The 19970-nt window shown below is 38.6% G+C and overlaps 1 protein-coding gene across 4 annotated transcripts in view; it reads left to right on the forward strand.

Annotated features, from left to right (window-relative positions):
• The first annotated feature begins 11670 nt into the window (after window positions 1–11670).
• The window catches only part of TUSC3 (tumor suppressor candidate 3), a 133679-nt gene continuing 125379 nt past the window's right edge, over window positions 11671–19970 (forward strand). For 2 of the 4 annotated variants that reach the window (XM_063402014.1, XM_063402012.1), the window contains exon 1: window positions 11671–11847. In XM_063402014.1, coding sequence (XP_063258084.1) covers window positions 11728–11847 — 120 coding nt within the window. In that variant the 5' untranslated portion in view covers window positions 11671–11727. The remainder of the gene's footprint in view (window positions 11848–19970) is intronic. The other 2 variants (XM_063402013.1, XM_063402010.1) reach the window with 1 other exon arrangement.

The raw sequence follows: 19970 nt of genomic DNA on the forward strand, positions 1-19970 counted from the left end.
GAAATAACAAAAGACATTCATCCAGTAGTTGCCAATCCCTATACATTGTTAGCATCCGTAAAAGAGATATATAAATAGTTTACTGTAATTGACTTAAAAGATGCTTTCTTCTGTATACCCCTTGACCAAGAAAGTAAGAAACTATTTGCCTTTGAGTGGGAACATCCAGAAAGTAGAAGAAAAACTCAGCTCACCTGGACTCGATTACCGATGGGGTACAAGGAGTCCCCCACTCTCTTTAGAAGTCAACTGGCAAAAGAACTGGAAATCTAGACCAGAGAAGGGCAAGTACCAAGAGACCAATATTTATTACTCCAGTATGTAGATGACATTTTGATTGCAACAGAAGAAGAAATGACCTGCATAAAAGTAACCATTGAGATCTTAAATTCATTAAGAATAAGAGAGTATAAGATATCCAGAGAAAAAGCACAAATTGCCCAACAGACTGTGATTTACCTGGGATGTGAAATCTCACAAGGGCAGAGAAAACTGAGTACTAATCGTATTCAAGCTATCTGTGCTATTCCAGAGCCCCAGAATCTACACGAGCTGCAGATCTTCCTCGGAATGACAGGGTGGTGTCGCCTGTAGATCATGGACTATAGACTGATTGCAAAACCCTTGTACGAAGCTCAGAAGACGCAGCCGTTCACCTAGGGCAAACCACAGAAAGAGGCCTTCCAGAAGTTAAAAGAAGCACTGACAACTGCTCCTGCTTTAAGGTTACCTGATCTGTCTAAAGACTTTCAGCTGTACGTGCATGAAAGGCAGCGACTGGCACTGGGAGTCCTGACCCAACGACTAGGAAGCTAGAAAAGGCCGGTGGGTTACTTTTCCAAACAACTCGACAACATAAGTGCCGGATGGCCTTCATGTCTGCGGGCAGTGGCAGCTACCGTGCTGCTGATACAGGAAGCCAGGAAGCTCACAATGGGAAGACACATAGATGTCTATGTGCCACACATAGTAACTACAGTCCTAGAACAAAAGGGGGGCCATTGGCTCTCTCCAAGCCAGATGATGAAGTTTCAAGTAACCCTGACTGAGCAAGATGATGTTGCACTAAAAACAACTAACCTCTTGAATCCAGCTCTATTTCTAGGTGCCACAGCTGAAGAAGGTCCATTAGAGCATGACTGTCTAGAAGTCATCGAGCACACTTATTCAGCAAGAACAGATCTGAAGGATGTCCCCCTGGAGCAACCAGAGTGGGAACTCTTTACAGATGGAAGCAGCTTCATGGAAAACGGAGCCAGATACGCGAGATATGCGGTAACTACAATTGATGTAGTAATAGAAGCAAAATCACTACCACCTAACACGTCTGCACAAAGAGCAGAACTAATCGCATTAACTAGAGCACTCGAGCTGAGTGAAAGGAAGACAGTGAATATTTGGACTGACTCCAAATATGCCTTCAGAGTAGTGCATGTACACGGAGCTTTATAGAAAGAAAGAGGACTGCTGTCCTCCCAAAGGACAAATATTAAACATCAAGATGCAGTCCTACAATTGATAGATGCAGTACAAAAACCTGAACAAGTAGCAATCATGCACTGCAAAGCACATCAATCAGGCAACTCCAAAATTTGTGAAAGAAATCGAAAAGCAGATTAGGCAGCCCGTCAAGTAGCGCGAGAAGTGCAGAAAACAATGGCGTTGATACCATCAAGACTTAATATCTCTCAATTTAATTTGCCTCCAAAGCCAAACTATACAATCGAAGATGACAGACTAGCACAACTGCTGAAAGCACAGAAGAACGCAAAAAGGTAGTATGTAACCGCACAAGGGCAAATAGTAGTACCTCCTTTGGTAATGAGAGAAATTTTACAGGTAAAACATAATGAGTGTCACTGAGGTGCAGAGGCGTTAGTAAAGTAGTTAAGACAATACCTAATCTCAGTACAGATGCAAACAATGGCCAAGTCAGTAATGTCTAAATGTGAAATCTGTCTAAAAAACAATCCCGTAGCTAGACGACAGGCACAGTTAGGCAGAATTCGGATAAGAATAGAACCAGGAGACTATTAGCAAGTAAATTTTGCAGAACTGCCAAAAACTCGGAGATACAAATACCTGTTAGTAGGAGTTGACACGTTTTCTAGATGGCCAGAAGCCCTTCCCTGTCGCACAAACCAAGCAAAGGAAACAGTTAAGTAGTTATTACAAGAAATCATTCCCAGGTTTAGGGTACCCCTAGGGATATCATCAGACAGAGGCCCACACTTCATAGCCACGGTAGTACAAGAAGTAAGCAAATTATTGGGATTATCTTAGGACCTCCACACACCATGGAGACCCCAGTCAAATGGGCAAGTAGAAAGAATGAACCAGACACTGAAGAGGCAGATCAGTAAAATATGCCAAGAAGCCAAACTGCAGTAGCCACAGGCTTTGCCGATCGCATTGCTGAGGGTTCAGATAAAGCCTAGGAGTGGGATGTCAGTTAGTCCTTCTGAAATATTGTATAGGAAACCATATGAATCTCCTAACCCCAATCCAAATGTTCATGTCACAGGGAAACAAGATGTGTATAATTATGTTCTGTCCCTCGAGAAAACTCTAGCTCGGCTTCGAAGTGTTCTCGTGTAGAACAGACCACTGGCCCTGGAGAATCCAGTCCACAATATCGAACCAGGAGATAAGGTATACATCAAAACCTAGAACGAAGAACCACTAAAAGAAAAGTAGACTAGTCCCCATCAGGTACTGCTAACCACCTTTACAGCAGTCAAAGTAGCTGGAGTGAAACCCTAGATACACTACACGCGTGTGAAGAAAGTCCCTCGTGGAGTCCAGACGTAGGCTGTAGAAACTTTTAGACCAACAAAGCTGAAGCTGAAACGTCTGTAACTGTTCAAATGGTATTAGTAACTGTGCTCATGCTCTTCCTGTGAGTAATGTTAATTTCATAGATACTAATGTCACCAGTAAAGATTGCTGTTACTTTAGAATATGAGATACAGAAAAGTCAACTAACAACTCTTCATTCTAGAATGAAGAGAGAGATACAGGCAAAAACACAAGTAATAGAAATTTCTAATGAAATTCGGGCTGAGAATGTAATGATTAGATTGGTCAGAGACTTTGCCAAAATGCATAATACCAGCAGAATAACGGCCTGTCTGCCAATACCAAAGGCAGCAGGGGACCCAGTAAGCTGAGAAATAATAACGTCAAAATTACCTGAAATAAGAGAGAACAAAACAATTAACTGTAAACAAGTACCAGAGTCAAAGGTGGTAGTCAGAGAATACTAGAAGATAACAGAAGATTCCTATATGCAACCCATGAGAAAGTCAGAGTGCATTCTTAGTAATGGCAAATTGAGACAAATCATAGAGTGGTAGGTTAAGGACCAAGACCTTGCAAAATGGCAATGTTGGTTTCTACACTATCAAAAGATCAGAGACAATGCTACAGAAAGTGTTGTAGTGTAGAAATGTGAAGAGAAAGATTAGAAAGGACTAGAACCTTGAGACAGTGCATAGTCTGTGAGCATCCTCCAGAAATTCCAATATATGGAAAACACACCCTAGTGCATTAAATAGAAAAACTCTGAAAATAAGACAGATCCCACAGTGACGAATACTGATACTAGCAGTCAGAAAGAGGCAAATAAAGTAAGTTAGTAGGTATGTAAGAAAATTTATGATTGCACCTCTGATAATCTAGAAATAAAACAGTGGTCACCATTAGCAATAGCCTTACGAATTGGTTGTGCCTGCAGGAAAATTAAACACAAACAAGGCAAAATAGATTCTAAGATTATAGTAAGATGTAGCAGAAGTACAATTCGAAGTCCAAGACCATTTGTATAGGCAATGAGTGATAGCACATAGACAACACACTTGCCTATGGACGAAGAGGTAAGAGAAATCACCCTAGGCCTTCCCACTTTATGTCCAATTTAGAAGAAATCCCCATTTAACAAGAGCAGTGAAGCCTTGCAAATAAAAGCAAAGCGAGACGTCTCAGAAGACAAGAACCCAGATGACACTTGGAAAGAACCCTCTAGTAGAGTAAAGATTAGGTGAGCCCTAGAATCCTTGTTTAGTCCCATTGCAAATTATCAAAATAGAGAAATGCTATATAGACTCACAAGTCAGGTAGACAGATTAGCAAGAATCACACGAGAGAGATTTAAGGAACTCAATGTGCAATTACAGGCCACCACCAAAATGACCTTACAAAATCGTTTGGCTTTAGATATGTTACTTTTGAAAGAACACGGAGTGTGTAGATATTTAAAGAGACAAATCGACCATTGCTGCATCCACATCCCAAATGTAACTGCAAATGTAGAACATGACATCAGTCAGTTAAAACAAATAGAGCATGAGGCACAAAAAGAGCAAAAAGATTTAGCTACTAGCTAGTTGGGTAAAATCTTTGAAAGATTAAGATAAAATGTGAGTTCATAGATAAAGTCTATCCTTGAAAATCTGATAATTTTACTGATTATATTTGTAGTAATTTAGTTAGTTTACAGAATCCTAAAGAGAGAGATACAGAAAAAGGCATCTTAGAACAGGACCATAATGAAAGCATTGGCACGGAACCCAGCACCCTCAATCCGCAACAACATCCCGGACAAAGCCTATGACAACAGAAGATTTGAAGATGAACATCCAGTATGAACTCTGAAGCCTAATAGACTGTATTAAGTGAAAGCATTTACACTTAGTATATTAGAGTGAAAATACTTTCAAAAAAGAGAATGTTGGTAATGGGTTAAAAAATATAATTTTTAGATTGAGTAATGTGTAGGAAGAAGAAAGTAGAAAACGTACAACTGGAACTTGACGCAGCTAGCTTGGAACAAGCGTCAGCTTCTGTAAACAGCTCCATGCTATTGTTTTAACCAAATCAAGTGTAGATCAGAGTAGAAGCGTAAGTATGATTTAAGATAGTAACTAAAGAATAAGATAATCAGTATCTAAGAGTGAGGGTTAGTTAACATGTGTATAATTTAAGCTATAAAAATCACGAATCGACTCTGTATCCTTTAGACATCAGATTTGGGTGTATTATCACCCCTGTGTCCCGCGCGCTTGAATAAAGAACCGCATATGATCGCCTTCGTGTAGTTATATGTTTTCCTACGCTAACAGTGTGAAGTGTGTGTTCAGGCTTGTGCTTAAAATATAGTGCCATGTATTCACTACAGGAACAGTTCAGTAATTTTACTCTGAATGTTTTTCTTCGTAGTAATTCTTGTTCTCATCTTTTTTGTTCTATTTTTTTATTCATGATGATAAACTAGTAAGCTCTTCTGAAAGGTAATCCTCTGTTAGCTTTGCAGCTTCTATGCTAATCTCTTGTTAGCTTTGCTGCTGGTATTCCTGAAGCTGATTTGCATTTCCTAATCCAGAGCTGAATCTCTTTGCTCTGGGTACTTACATTTATATGGATATGTATTAAATAATTAGCTGAAAGATTGTCCCCATAGAACCTAACACAGATCGAAGACATTTTGTGTAAGCTGATGTTTAAACGGCTTTCAAAGCAAGTATGACTTTTTTTTCTGATTTATCTTTTCATCTGAGAACAGACAAACCACGGTGAGGCAGCTGGGCCCCTGCAGCCCACGGAAAACCGTGGTGCAGCAGAGATCCACCTGCAGCCCCTGGAGGACTCCTTGCCAGAGCAGGTGGATGCCCAAAGAAGCAAGGTCCTGGCAGGACCTGCGGACTCATGGGGAGAGGAGCCTGTAGCTGAGCAGGTTTGCTGGCAGGAACTTGTGACCACATGGGAGGGACCACACTGGAGCAGTTTGTGAATAACTGCAGCCTGTGGGAAGGATTCAGGTTGGAGAAGTTGGTGGAAGATGGTCTCCTGTGGGAGGGTCCCTGTGCTGAAGCAGGGGAATAGTGTGAGAGGTCCTCCCCCTGGAGAGGAAGGAGTGGCAGAGACATCATGGGATGATCTGACTGCAGCTCTGATTCCCTGTCCCCCTGGGACACTGGAGGGAAGAGGCAGAGAATTCAGGAGTGAAGTTGAGCCCAGGAAAAAGGGAGGGATGGCAGGGAAGTATTTTTAAGAGTTGGTTTTATTTCTCATCACCATATTCTGATTGGACTGGTAATAAATTGAACTAATTTCCCTAAGTCTAGTCTGTTTTGCCTAGGACAGGAACTGGTGAATGATGTCTTCCTGCTCTTATTTTGACCCATGCACCTTTTGCTATAGTTGTGGAGGGAAATGACAGTGGCATCCAGCCAAGGTCAACCACCCAAAGTTTAAAACATTTTACATTTTCAGCCTGCATATGTTCTTACACTATAATGCTGATTTGGCTCTCATAAGTATCTTTTCAAAAAAACATTGTCTGAAAAGGTCAACGGACACTAACACACCTCATGATACTTGAGGTGGTAACAGTACAGTAACATAGAAAGCAGGACTTGTTTATTGGACTAGCTATAAATTACACATCTTATATTTCTATGTGTACTAGAAAATATAGTCCTGATGGAGAATATAATTTGTGATGATTAGGTCAATTAGACTGCTGGGATTAATTTTTCAAGATATTCTATAGTTTTCATGCTTATAAACCCTAAATTGTGATTAAGCCATCATATTAATACAGAGCTAAAGAACACTTGCATTTCATATTTTTGAATACCCCCTAATTGGGAGAGATGCTTCAATTTAAGATTCCCATTAAAGCACATAATAAAGAGTGCAAATTTTTTCATTTGCTGTGATAACAGTGAAACAAGCATGATATGACAGGTACCTTAAGCATACATTCATGTAAAGATTTAAGTATTTAAATATAATATATATCCTAAGAAAATTCTTGGTTATGCTTAGATTGTTGTTTTAGTTTCCCTGAATATATAGATTATTCTATTCTGTATGTGTCTGTTTATCCAAGATAATACGGAATGCATTCATCATAATATTATGAAATTCATTTATGAACAAGCAAAAGGAAAGTTTACAAACAAAAAAAATTCGAATTTATGGTATGTTGGTGTAGATGTAAATTATTTCACGTTGAATACTCAATTCCAATCATTAATTCTTTGTACAATATTTCTGGGAATCTTTGTTAAAGTCAGTGAAATAGAATGATAAAAATATTCACATCAGTAGAATTGTATACACAAATAAGAAGTTTGCTAAAACTAAGTGTAATGAAAAATACTTAAGTGAAGTTGGTATGAGCTTCTCTAGTCAATCTGGCTTCATAGTACTTAGCTTTTATATGAAGGGTATAAAGCCTGCTATTAAATTTATTTGCAAAAGCAAATGTAGTGGTGCTTTGTTGCAAGTACTATAGCTGTATTCTCAAGTAAGACATTGGTGTGTCTTGTTCAGGAACAAAACATTATGAAAAAAATTGTTAGTCTGGTTTCGATTTAGGATGGTATTACTCAGTATTACCATCCTGGGCAACTGTTCCCTTCCTCCCTTCCTCCCTTCCTCCCTTCCTTTTTTCCTCTCTTCTCTTTCATTTTCTTCTCTCTCCTCCCCACCCCCCCCTCAAAAAAAAAAAAAAGAAGGGGTGGAATAGGTCGTTCCATAAACTGATAAGCTGGGATGGATGACAGGCAGCTAGGCAGTTTTTATCTTATTTGAGAGTAAACAAACAGAAATCAGTAATTGCTACACTACTGCCAACCATATGCATGAGCAGCTTTTTTACCAATGGCATGCATCAAGATCTGTGCAATGCCAAAACCCTAGAGCCTCAGTACCTTGAAAAGCACATCTGTGAGAAGTAATAGTTCTATTAAGCACAGCAATTGATTAATGGCAACTTGCCTCTCTGGGAGGCAGCTTCTCTCAGCAACTCTTAAGTCGTTTTGCACGCTTCATCTTCAACAGCAGAAAGCGAATATATAACTCAGTACACCACCCTTCAGACCTGACTTGGATGTGATGTGGCTCATTGGATAGGGAGAGATCAATGGGGCTTGAATGAAAAAGGGCGCTCTGCAGGTTGACAGCTGAAAGCCAAAAGAGGATACCTTTAAATTTTATTGTAAGAGTAAATCCATTTTTCAACATTAACGTTTGCAGCTTCTGACTTTTGACTGTTAAATGACCATATAAAAGTAATAAAAGATTTTCCTGAAGAAACTGTATTTGTCCAGAAGTTTGCAATATATTCTCTTGAAGAAGCCCTTACTACCACCTTTGACACTTCATCTGTATCATCAGCTGCACATCACACCTATCTCCTTAAGAATAGGATTATACTAACTTGAATCACTTTGCAAGCCTACTATCTCTACAAATTTCAGATGCAGGAATTAGAATAGAAGTCTGCATTTCTTGCAGAAAGTTCTGACACATTATTTATTTTGATCCCAGGTCATGATGAAATTAATTTATTTTTTTTTAATATCCTAGCAGTTTTAATGAAAAGCATAACAATATTTTTGCATTGTTCGTTTTAAGGAAACGCTTAAACATTCCTAGAGCTAATATGGTTCATCATACTTCAGTAAAATGATCAAACTGTATAATTTCATATCAGTTAAATGTTAACTTGTACTCGACAAAAGCAATTCCTCTTTCCATGAAGCTGCAGCATATAATGTCATGTGACATTTCTCTCATTGGGCCAGGCTGCTACTGCAAATAAATATTCTGTAGATGGGCTTGATAAAAATCAAAATGCCTGAGTAAGTTTGTCATTTTGGAGCTTGTAATGCTGTACTGCTGCAGAAAATATTTGTAGGGTTATGGAAATTTTTTCCAATTAAATTTGGAAAGTCAAGACAGCTGACAATCAGAGCAGCAGTTTTATATATATATATCTGAATATGGCTAACTCTAATTTCTTTAAGTCTTCTGTCAGGACTTGATTGGCTATAACAAAGGTCAGATTTAAATTTAAGGAGAGTACTTTAAAAGAAAAAAAATGCTGGCTTGAATTCCAATTCTAAACATTTGGATCCTTATATTCAACTTTGTTCTGTGGGAGCTGATTCTCTTCACTCATGAATCAATAACTAAATATTCTCATTAACAAAAGAGAGCAAAGTGTGTATGCAAGATAGGAATAACTAATTTTTTAAACATTACTAAAATGCTTTTAAACAGTGCACGTTGTTGTTTATTGTTTTTTTTTTTGTCTAGGGAAGTGTTAGGGTAGTGTTTCCCTTTCATGCAGCTATCTTCAGTCTTTAGTTTTTTTAAAATGTTTCTGGATTGCGAGGTCTGATCTGAGTTAGTGATCTGTTGACTTGTCACATTCATGTTAGCTGCTTCTCATTTCATTCTCCCTAGCCAAGCTTCACAAGACTTGTCTCCAGAGCCACATATGGGGCACCTGCTTACTACTGCACCTTATTCTCATTTGCTGTTGTTTTAGGTACCGTCACTCCTCATTGCCTGCTCCTGCACCCATCCCTTCTCTGCCACTCACACTGCTTTCGTTTTTGCTCTGATAAGCCCTCTAGGCAATTCCCACAGTTCTTCTCTGGTTATTCTATACCATCTAAGGAGGGCTTGTGTGATACTAAGAAAGGCAGTCTTCCACCTCACAGGAGGCTTTTAAACACTTTTATTTAACACATCTCATAGGAAAAGTTAAGTTCACAAGACGTGCATAGGTCACATTTTTTCTTTATTAAGCCTTTAGAAGACTTTTACCCAAATGTACTTCCATTGTTGTCCCAAGGTCATTTGTATTGCTTTTACATTTCAGCAGACAAAAAATGTTCTGTTTTCTAAGGTAAGAGTGCCCATTCCCCTCCTTACTCTGTTAACAGAGCTAACTCTCAAGAGCAACACCGCAAATGTAAACCAGTCAAATTTCATGTAATCCTTCACATTATTCTCACCTTCTCTAGCACTGCACTTCTTTCCAGGCTTATACTCCTTTCTCTGTCATTCCTTGAGGAAAGAATAAAGAGATGCCTTCCTTTCCCTTAGGCATTCCTTACCAGGTCCATGCTCATACACACCATGGTGCAGCAGCTATGGCTGCACACAGAATCCGTGAGGTTTGTTCTGTCAGCACAGACTCCAGATAGCCTCAGACTATTCTATATATTCTATATATTCTGCAAAACACTTTGCAGTTACAGGTTCCCTGGGACACTTTTTGTATGCAAGTACTTACTGGTTACTGCATCAGTTGTGTCCAGTCTTCTTTATCTAGTGAGCTAGATGAAAACAGCCAGGCTATGAAAGTTCTGGTCTATATGAAACTCTGAACAGAAAAGAAATAAAACAAAATGGTCCATGTTGCTGTTTCCTGCTTAAGGTATGGACTTCAGGTGATTGAAAATTGAGATCATTGATTAAAAATAAGTGTAAGAAATTTGACAGAGTTGAGTTGTGTCAAACGAGTTTTGTACTCTTTTAAAGGAATGAACAGCTCCCAGTTGCTTTCATGTTCTCAATAGTTTTAATAATCTTTTCATACACTGACAATGTGAAAGGTCCAGGGCTTATTAGGCTTGGGAGGATATCCAGAGTTTTTCAAACAAGGTCCCAGTGAAATCACCTTCTGGATTTAGCAAGAGTGGCGTGAGATTTTCTAAGGAAATGTTATTTTTTAGCACACTAATTAACATATGCCTCTCTTGTTTCAGTGCAAAGTTTCCATTGAATTTTTATCTCCTACCTAAATAAAGACAAGGGGATAAAAAGTATTTTTAAAGCCACACAGTTCTGATCAATACATATATCCTGTCTCTTTAGAGCAGATGTCTTAGAAATCTGTGTAATACAATGTCATGGTTGCATACCATTTTATGGTTACTGCTATTGCCCAACAATGGTCAGAGTCTGATGGATGTGGACAACAAATGGCCTAAACTCTCTCGAACTTATTAAGTGTTTGGTAGATTATTTGAATACATTCTACTATTCCTAGGGATAGATGTAACTTCTGAAAGACACGTTGGAAATATAACTGAAGAGAAAAAAAAAGGTTTATTAGATGTTTTAACTGCTCAGTGCTCAGATGTCAGCTGTATCATCAGGGTAGCATCTGATATTATGATAACACCACCTAAAAATTCTCCGCCCCAAAAAGAGAGATAGATTAATATATGTTCTTGGGGCTTCAGCTTTCTATTTCATTTTGGTGTTGTATTATAAAATACAAAAAAAATTCTAGTGATACAGCAAAATCTCCAAATAAATTAATAGTTCTGCTTTCTGAGTTTTCAGCACAGCTGTGTATAAGTAACTAAGGTAGCATAAAGAGTGTACTTGGAATTCTAGCGGGGGGGCGGGGGGAAGAAGTATGTGCTCACTAATTTAACATTACCTATCCTGTGCACTGCAGTGTGCACTTTCAGAAAATACACAATCACTGATTTCAGGACTGTATCACGAGTCAGAATATCAATTTAGAGCTGCACAGTTAATACTCTGGGAATTAAGTTCGAAATAATTGTAACAGCATATTGCATTAATATTTCTTTCTGCAAAGATGCCTTTGTGCGTGCATAATGAAACCTGAAAAGTGTGTGCACATAAACGTTTAAGAAAGAAGCCTTTAGAGTTTTGGTGGTGTTTTTTGTCTTGTCTTGTTTTACAGTCTCGATTCAGGCTTGCACGGTGTGCTGCAGGGAGCGGGGACAGCAGCGGAGCAGCCGCGGCAGCCGCGCAGGGCGCAGCGCGGCCCGCCCCCGCAGAACTACATTTCCCAGGCGGCGCCGCGCCGCGGGGCGCTGCGATTGGCCGGGCGCGGGCCGGCCCAGCGTGGCGGTGCGGCAGGTGCCGCCGGCGGGGCGGAACATGGCGCTGGGTGCCGGGGTAGCGCGGCGGCTGCCGCACCTGCCGGCCGGGGGCTGCCTCCCCCTGCTGCTGCTCCTCCTCCTCTGCGGACAGCTCGGGGGAGGACAGAAGAAGAAGGAGGTAGAGACGTTCGCTTCTTTCGCCATCGCGCCCGGCCGCGGGTGCCCTGTCGCGCTGCCCCCCTCTCCGGAGTCCCCGTGTCCCCGTCCACCAGGCGCCCCGCGCTCCGCCGGCCCCCGTCCCTCCCCAGCCCCGAGCCGTGGGGCGGGAGGCGCCGGGCAGCGCTGCCCCTGCCCCTGCCCCGCTCGGGAGGTGATGACCGGCGGCGGCGGCGTCTCCAGGGCAGCGGGAGCGCGGGGTCTCGGGTAGAGCGCGGTGCCCAGCGTGCCGTCCCTGCCCAGGCCCGTGCCGGGCGCGGCCGTGGGCCTTGAGACCCCAGGTTCTGAGCAGAGGGGCACGGGCCGCCGGGCAGGGCTGCGCTGCGCTGGGCTGCCCTGGGCCGGGGGCGCCTGCAGACAAAAGGGGCGAGGGCGGGAGATCGAAGTTAAACCCCGTGTTTGTGGTGCCAGCTGAACGAAATGCCCAGAGTTAATAACTAGCTTTAAAGCCATGGCAGCAAGTGTGTGCGTGAGTGCATGTGCAGGTGATGGTACTCTCTTCGAGGTATCCTACGGGTAAGAGAGATGTGGAAGAAGGAGCAGTTTCAATTCAGTTTCATATCAACAGCTTATCTTCACCAACTTTTATATTTTATATAGGGAAATGAATGTGTAGGGCACGTACTTACCTTTTCCAGATTTCAGTGCTCCTAAGGCTGGCTACACCTCTCTTCCTAGGTTGCCCTAGATTCCAGGCCAGGCTTTTGCATGCCAAGTGCTAGCCTACCCAGTAGTGTCTCTTTACAGTTTCACTGTAACTTCGTTTATGGGAGGAGTTAGCTTTTAACCAAACTGTAGTGTTTTGTTGTTGTTGTTGTTTTTGTTTTGTTTTGTTTTAATATCTATTAGTGTTGTGGGAACATGTTTTGTGGTGATAGAGGAGAAGGAAAGAAGAGTTTTTGTAGCTGGATCTTTTTCTGAACTAGCAGCTCAGACAAAGAGAAGGATGGTCAAAATTTTTGGAGTTTGCTTGTTTTATTTTTCTCTAAAGAACTATGTAGTTTGTTAAGGCTTATAGGCCAAAGATGTAAAACAACAGGGATGTCTTCCCACTGGTGTCCAGTGACGAGTGGAAGGAATGGCTTAAATCTGCTTCAGGGGGGGTTCAGGTGTGATATTAGGAAAGAGATCCCAACTGAGAGAGTGGCTGGGCACACAACAAGGTGCCCAGGGAAGTGGTCATTGCCAAGCCTGTAGGTGTTCAGGAGATTTATGGACAACTTTTTTGTGCATATGGTTTAACTTTTAGATTGCCCTGTGTGGAGCTGGGAGTTGGACTCAGTGTCTCTTCCAAATCATGACGTTCCTTCCAACTCACAATATTCTGTGATTTTACAAGGCCAAAGTTAGTATGTAAAAGTCTTATTTAAACATCTAAATAATGGTCTGACTGTAGTCTTACCAAGATAAGTAATCTGATCATTGAAATAAATCCATTGGGTGTCATAGTGAAAAATGAACTTCACTCTAGGAATTCATTGTCTTTTCCACTCTTTCTAGAATGAGTAAGCAGTAAATGTGTTGCCCTTCTGCTGCTATAATAAGCTTCTTTTCAAAACTTGAACTTATTAGGTTTTCTTAATGTAATGTGTTTAATGTTTGACACTTGATTCTCTCTTGCTGTGATGTGCTGGCACTGCAACTTTTGTTGACACTTTCATGTGGAGGGCCAGCTGTGCTACCAAGATAGCTGAAATGATCTTTCTTTTAAGTGAAATCCTTTCCCTAACAAGTAAATAATGGCAAATTAAAATGGATATGTACAACTACGTTTTAGAAAATTTCCCAGTTCTGCTGTGGAGGTGGTACATAAAAGGATTCCCAAATGCTTGTTTGTCCACTGATTTAGTATTACAGTTCAAGCAGGTATTTCTCCTTTGTAAAACTTGTTATTCAGTGTTTTCCTTTTTAACCAATTTAAACTAACACATTCTAGTCTTCTGGATGTTTTTGCTGCCATTTTTCATTCCTGTTTAATATTTTGGTTTTAACACAATGGACTGCTCATACAGACAAATCCTTGGCTTTATGTAGACATAGCATCTATGACTGCATCTTTACAGAAACTAATACAATATTGTAAGTGCTTGCTTCACTTTAAATGCAAGCTTAAAATAAAGTGTAACTTGGTTTTTTTTCAGGATTTTATGCATTGTATATGTCTGTGTTGTATATGTTAGAGCTAACGTCTGACTCTTGCCCTATAACCTTCATGTTAGAAGCTGTAGTAGTTTACCCAGTATATATAATGAGGAAAACCTCTGTATGTGAAGAATGAAATTTGCTCTTACAGTAAGTAGATTGGAAATAACATTTAAAAACTGTTCTGAGGAAAATAATGTGAATTGAAAGAGTGCAGGGTCTTGTGCTGTGGGACATTCTTGTTCACACCACTGTCCAGAAGCACGGTGGTAACAGGTAAAGGTGATGAAAGTTAAATGTGTAAAGTGAACCAAAGATTTTCTATACAAAGACTGGCAAGACTGACACAACCTTTTTTTGGAAGTTGGAAAACTGGTTGAACACAGTGATTGTTTCAAAGTGAACACTACAAGAGAAAAGCTAATGTAGTAGGGTTGAAATGTGTATCTCATGAGATAAAACCAACTCACATCTCAGTTTCCTCTTTTCTCTGTGCTTTGTGTGTGTCTTTGTCCAGCAAGAGAGGGAAAGGACTAGAGAGAAAAAACTGCTTTCCAAGTCAAATTAAAAAAAAACCCAACAATCCCTTGATTACTTGAAAAGTGCTTCAAAATTAGAAGAACTCGAGATGTTGGAGTTAAATCTTAAGGAAGGAAAGTATTCTTGGTGAAGACAATGATTTTATTTTTTCATTAATTTATCTTTTTAAGTGTTGACTACATAGAAAAGTATGCATAAAGTCTGAATGATTGGAGGTGTCTGGATAAGTTGTATGAGTCTGGAAGAGGTGGAGAGGACTTTGCAGGAGGGAGAGGACTGAGTTAAGATATTAGATGTTTCTGAAGGACTTGATGCTAGCAGAGAAAATAACCAGGGAAACTAGAAAATATTGTTATAAATTTCTATGTTGATTGTAAACTACAACATTAAAGCTGCATTTAGAAAATATGCAAGTTCTTAAATTCCTAAAATACATTGTCCTATACAGTAAAATATTCTTAATTATAACTCAAGAAACTGTCTTCTCTGGCAAATTACTGAGAAGTGCTAAGGTTGGTTTTAAATTTGATTAAATCTACAAGAACTTAAAGAGTTATTTGAAAATAGATTTGAATTAGTAGATTTAGTCATCTGGTTTCATGGAAGCTATTTTTAGAATGACTTCATGAATTTATAAAGACACAAACATTCCCATTGCTTTGCTTTCATCTTGCTGTACATTTTCCATATTATGGGCATTCATAACAGCCTTCACAAAAGGGGAGGTAAATAGAAAACATTGGAATGTCTAATTTGAAAATGAGATGAAAAACACCACTGCAACTTTCCCCCATAGATCACACTTAGAAGCTAACTAGATGTGAAAAGTCTGCTTTTATGATTTTAATTCCAGTGCTGAACAGTACCTTTATTTAAATTAAAGTAAAAAAATACTACTTAGTTTCTTACTCTATCTTTTGGTGCTGTTTTCAATGATCTGTAACATTCTTTTCTTCTGATCAGTGTTCTGCATGTGTATTTAATTGAAAGAAACATGGTAGAGTGAGCGGATAAAAAGAAAAGAGGAAAAAAGATTTGTGATGAATGGGGAGTGTTTAGCATATATTCAATTTCACATATAGTTTAAGAAATAAATTCTTCCATTTTCAGAATCTCTGATACTATTAAAAAACAGTGATAATTAAAACTTAAGTTTCTTCTCTTAGTCTACTGAAACTTTTTAACATCAAACTTGAATAAAAAGTCTTCTTGGTCTTGTGATTGTGAAAATTTTGGGTTTGGTCTCCAGACTGTGGAGCACTGCATGTTTTTTCTTTTGATATAGGATGCATGAAGGAGTTGGGCAGTTATACCAATTATGAACTCCTCTTTGAAAACTTTATTAAAAAATTGAGATGTAGGAAATGTTGAATCTGTCAAGGGAAACACAAGCTTGACTGTAGATTTACCTTCAAGCCATTTTGAAGATATATTTTAAGTGGAGATTTTATCTGCATTTATGTAATTGCACATTTTAACTATTGTTACAGTAGAGACGGTTTTTTTTTCAAACAATGCTTAAATCTTTAAAATACGTGTTCTTGGTTTGAAGTGAAAAAACAGTTATAAGCTGTGCCTGAAAATTTAAAATTCATTAAATGTGATTCTAAATGTTTTTTTCTACTCATCCTAAAAAGAATGGGGACAGCATAGAGGAAAAAAAATAATGTCTGCAAGAATTCCTTTTTACAACCCCATAAAACATGTATATCCCTTTCTCCTTTATTTCTAAATAACTAAAGGCTTACAAAAAGTTGGCAAAATTGGCTCGCAGCTCTGGCTTTAACCAATCTGTATGGAAAACTGCAGTGACTGCATCCAATAAGTAAAATAAGGGATGCTTATAGTAGCCTGATAGAATTTTGTGATTGGATTTCTGAAACTTTTCTGTCCCAGATGTCTGTTTGGCATCCTTGCTGTCATAAGACAGATCAGTGACATAATTGATCTTCTCCCCTGTTCTGTTCTATAACCATTTATACAGCACATCCTGTGCAACCACATGGAAAATACAGATTGTATCTGCTTGAGTTCTACATGCTCTGGAAAAACCGGTCAGTAAAATTAGAATGGGAAAGCACTGGGTTGTTTGGATATTGATTTGAGTCTTCAGATTTATTCTCTTAATTTTTAAAAGTGTTTTCAAGGTCACACTTTATTGGCTAAGATAACGGTCAGAACTGAAGAAGGACCTTTACCTGGTATTTGGTTCAGGCCTCGTTCTCTTATTCTAATAAATATGAGAGCAGCTAAAATTACAAAAAATCGGTGTTTTCTTTTTATCTAATGCTATGAGGTTTTATAAAAAATATATATTAATATCTTCCTCGTTGTTTGTCTGTATAAAATGTAATAGCTATTCTTTTTTTGTTGTTGTTAGAACTTTCAGTAATGAGAGATTCCCATTAACCAAATGGAAAGATATTTTATAGTGAGCCTGAAAGCTACATTTCAGACAGGGGAACTCATATTTTTGTGGGATTATGACAAATCCTTCATCTTTTAAAGTAGATAAACAAATAGATTTATGCATTGAGTGGTTGCTTCTGACAAAATTCAAAAAAATGCCTGGCAATAGTTTGGTTACAGAAAATAGTCCCGTGACATGGAAAAGATGTGTATCCTTGCCATTGCAGGCTTCTTCACAAAAACACTCTTCCTGAGTGCAAAAGTAGTGGCAGGACTTAAAACATTTCTCTGGATAGGCTGTGCTCCCACCTAGTAGGATTTGCTATTAGGATTTTACTTTCTTCTGATGATTGTATCTGATAGTACCATTCTGGAATACCCCAAGTTCATAATCTCTTCTTAAGCAGTTGCAATCCTTAGCCTAACTATGCCATCCCATTAATTTTTCTCATTCTTTGCTGCTGAATCTAAAGCAACCAATTTTTGAATTTCGGATGAACTGGTCATTAAGCTTATCTGAGTTTGGCTGTGTTGCACAGAACATTTTGTATATCAAGTTCATAAGTGGTAATTACAGTTATGCAGTCCCTCTGGAATGACATTTTGAGCTCACAGAGCTGCTCAAGGTTATAGATTGTAGCATCTGCTGCTTGAATGATAGAAACTATTTTCTACTCTGCTTTTACTTTGGCTTTTTTATAGTTTCAAATCACTATTTCTGTGTTCTCCACTATTACAAAATTAACATGTTCAGCTACTTTTGTTATCCAGTTGCCTTAAAAAGGTCAATTATGACAGTCTACTGAATCTTGGATATTGACATTTCTGTTTAGCTTTTTGAGATTTTGCTGTGTATCTATTAATGTCCGAGCCATGTAAATATCTCTTCAATGTAGATATTTGAGCTTGTCAAGCAAAAGTTTAGGTAATACTTAAAATTCCCATTTATAGTTTAAGGTTAATTTCTGTTTGGTTTTTTTTTTATAATTTATACTATGTATTTTTGTCAACTTGATTGTTTTGTGAAGTCATTTGATGCTCAGCCTGTTTTTCATGAAAAATTATTGATACTTGTTCAGATAATTAATTAGCTAATTCTCTTTATATTTTCCTATTTTACATACATACACATTCAGGCTTTTTCACACATTTTGTTTCTCAGATCTCGCACTGGGGTGCATTCTGAATCTAAACTGAGGCCTTTAACTCAAAACTTTGCTGTTCTGCCGGAGTCTGTTTAGCATAGTGAATTGTTACATTGCAGTGGTTTTTCTGCACTGTGCTGGGGAATACAGTTATTTTAACAATAAAGTAGGAGAAGTATTTTTGGTTGGTGCTGCTTAAACTTTCTTTGCTAATTGTAGCTGCTTTGTCTTTGTTTCAGTGGTTCAAATTGTTACTTAAAATATTTTGTAAACTGCAGTGAAATATAAATTGCATTTAATCCATAATTACTAGATTCACTGGGGTCCTGATACCCTAAAAACATGAAACTTAATATTTTTTTTATTTTTAATCCTATTAAAGTGTTTTAGTGGGAATCTTTGCCTTTCTATAAAAGACATAGCTAGAGATTCAGATTCTGCATGGGAGATTAATGTAGGGAGTGAGAAAACTGAGCAGACAGAACTTTTTGAGATACAGTTCCTGTCTCTACTTTGTTTTTTCAAGGTTATCTAACAGGATAAAGAAGGTATTTGAATACGAGTAGAATATCTGTTTCTGTTTTGACTGACACGGGTAAGGTTCTATTAGATACACTAGGAGTTGCAGGGCTGGGGTTACATAAGTGAAGGAATAAATGAGCTGTATCTACATGTGTTTAGGTGTCTTTCCAAAGAGAGGAATTCAAGCTAGTTAGATGAGGGGATTGTAGAGCAATTTAATTAACAGGAGTACAGCACCTCATCATAGGTCACAGTACCAGCACTATGTGTAGTTGGTGATCTTGAATTAGGGAATACAAAAGGCAAAAGGATGGTTCTGAAGTCTTATAATTCTCCAGAATTTGTATGCTAAAGTCAAACCTGTAAAAGCTGTGCTATTCAGAATATGTGCTGATAAAGTATAGTGTAGACTTAAGCTACAGGAGGAGAAGGTAGTGGTGACGACTGTGTACTGATTGTTCTGTGAGGATTATGTACATGGCCCTTAAAAATGATAATAATTTAAAAAGCAAAATAATATAATCACATCACATTGTTTCCTGTTTTTCCTGTATTTTGGAAAATAAGGGGAACTTGCTGAAATTAACATCTTTGATAAAGCAGGACTTTTTTTTATCATTGGGCTGAAGGATAGAAAAATATGTATGGGAAAATAAAAACTATGAAGTCAAGTTCAACGATCAAATGTACCCCAGAAGTAAGTGTCCTTAAATCTTTCTGAAATCTGTTAGAGGGTAGAAACTAGTAGTGTAAAGTTGTCTGAATTCTATATTCTTTTTGCATCACACTTTGAAATAATTTAGTCATGGGTTGTACTGTTGATAAGTGATGGCTCAGCTTTAAAATGTTTCAGTGGAAACTTTTTCCATTTTTCTGTTCTATGCCTGATATCTACTAAAGCTTCCAACTGAAATGGAAAATGAATGGCAGGAATTTCACAGGAGTTTCAAGAATGCCAGGCCCAGGAATATCAGTCCAAAATTGAAGATGTAGGACTGGTATGCCTCTTACTTGTCCTCAGCTGGTGGATTCAGTCAGTGACAATGTGACAGCACATTGAGTAGATGAGACAGGTATTGTTATGAAAAGGACAGGAATGGTGCATTAATGCTGAAGTTATTGCATAAATATTTTCCTTCTGTTGTGACATACTTTTTCTTCTAAGCTAGGTATGAATGGAAGCTCTTGTCTAAATTTTTTTCAAATCTCTATTTATTGATAGCAGTGCACTAAATTTTTTAGTGGGCAATTTATTTAGAAGAAAAGATAAAGTTTTTGAGCTAAAGCTAGACAGACTCTAGATATTTTAGTTGGCTTTTTATTTCCT

The sequence above is a fragment of the Prinia subflava genome, chromosome 7 (genome assembly GCF_021018805.1).
Source record: "Prinia subflava isolate CZ2003 ecotype Zambia chromosome 7, Cam_Psub_1.2, whole genome shotgun sequence".
Taxonomy (NCBI): Eukaryota; Metazoa; Chordata; class Aves; order Passeriformes; family Cisticolidae; genus Prinia; species Prinia subflava.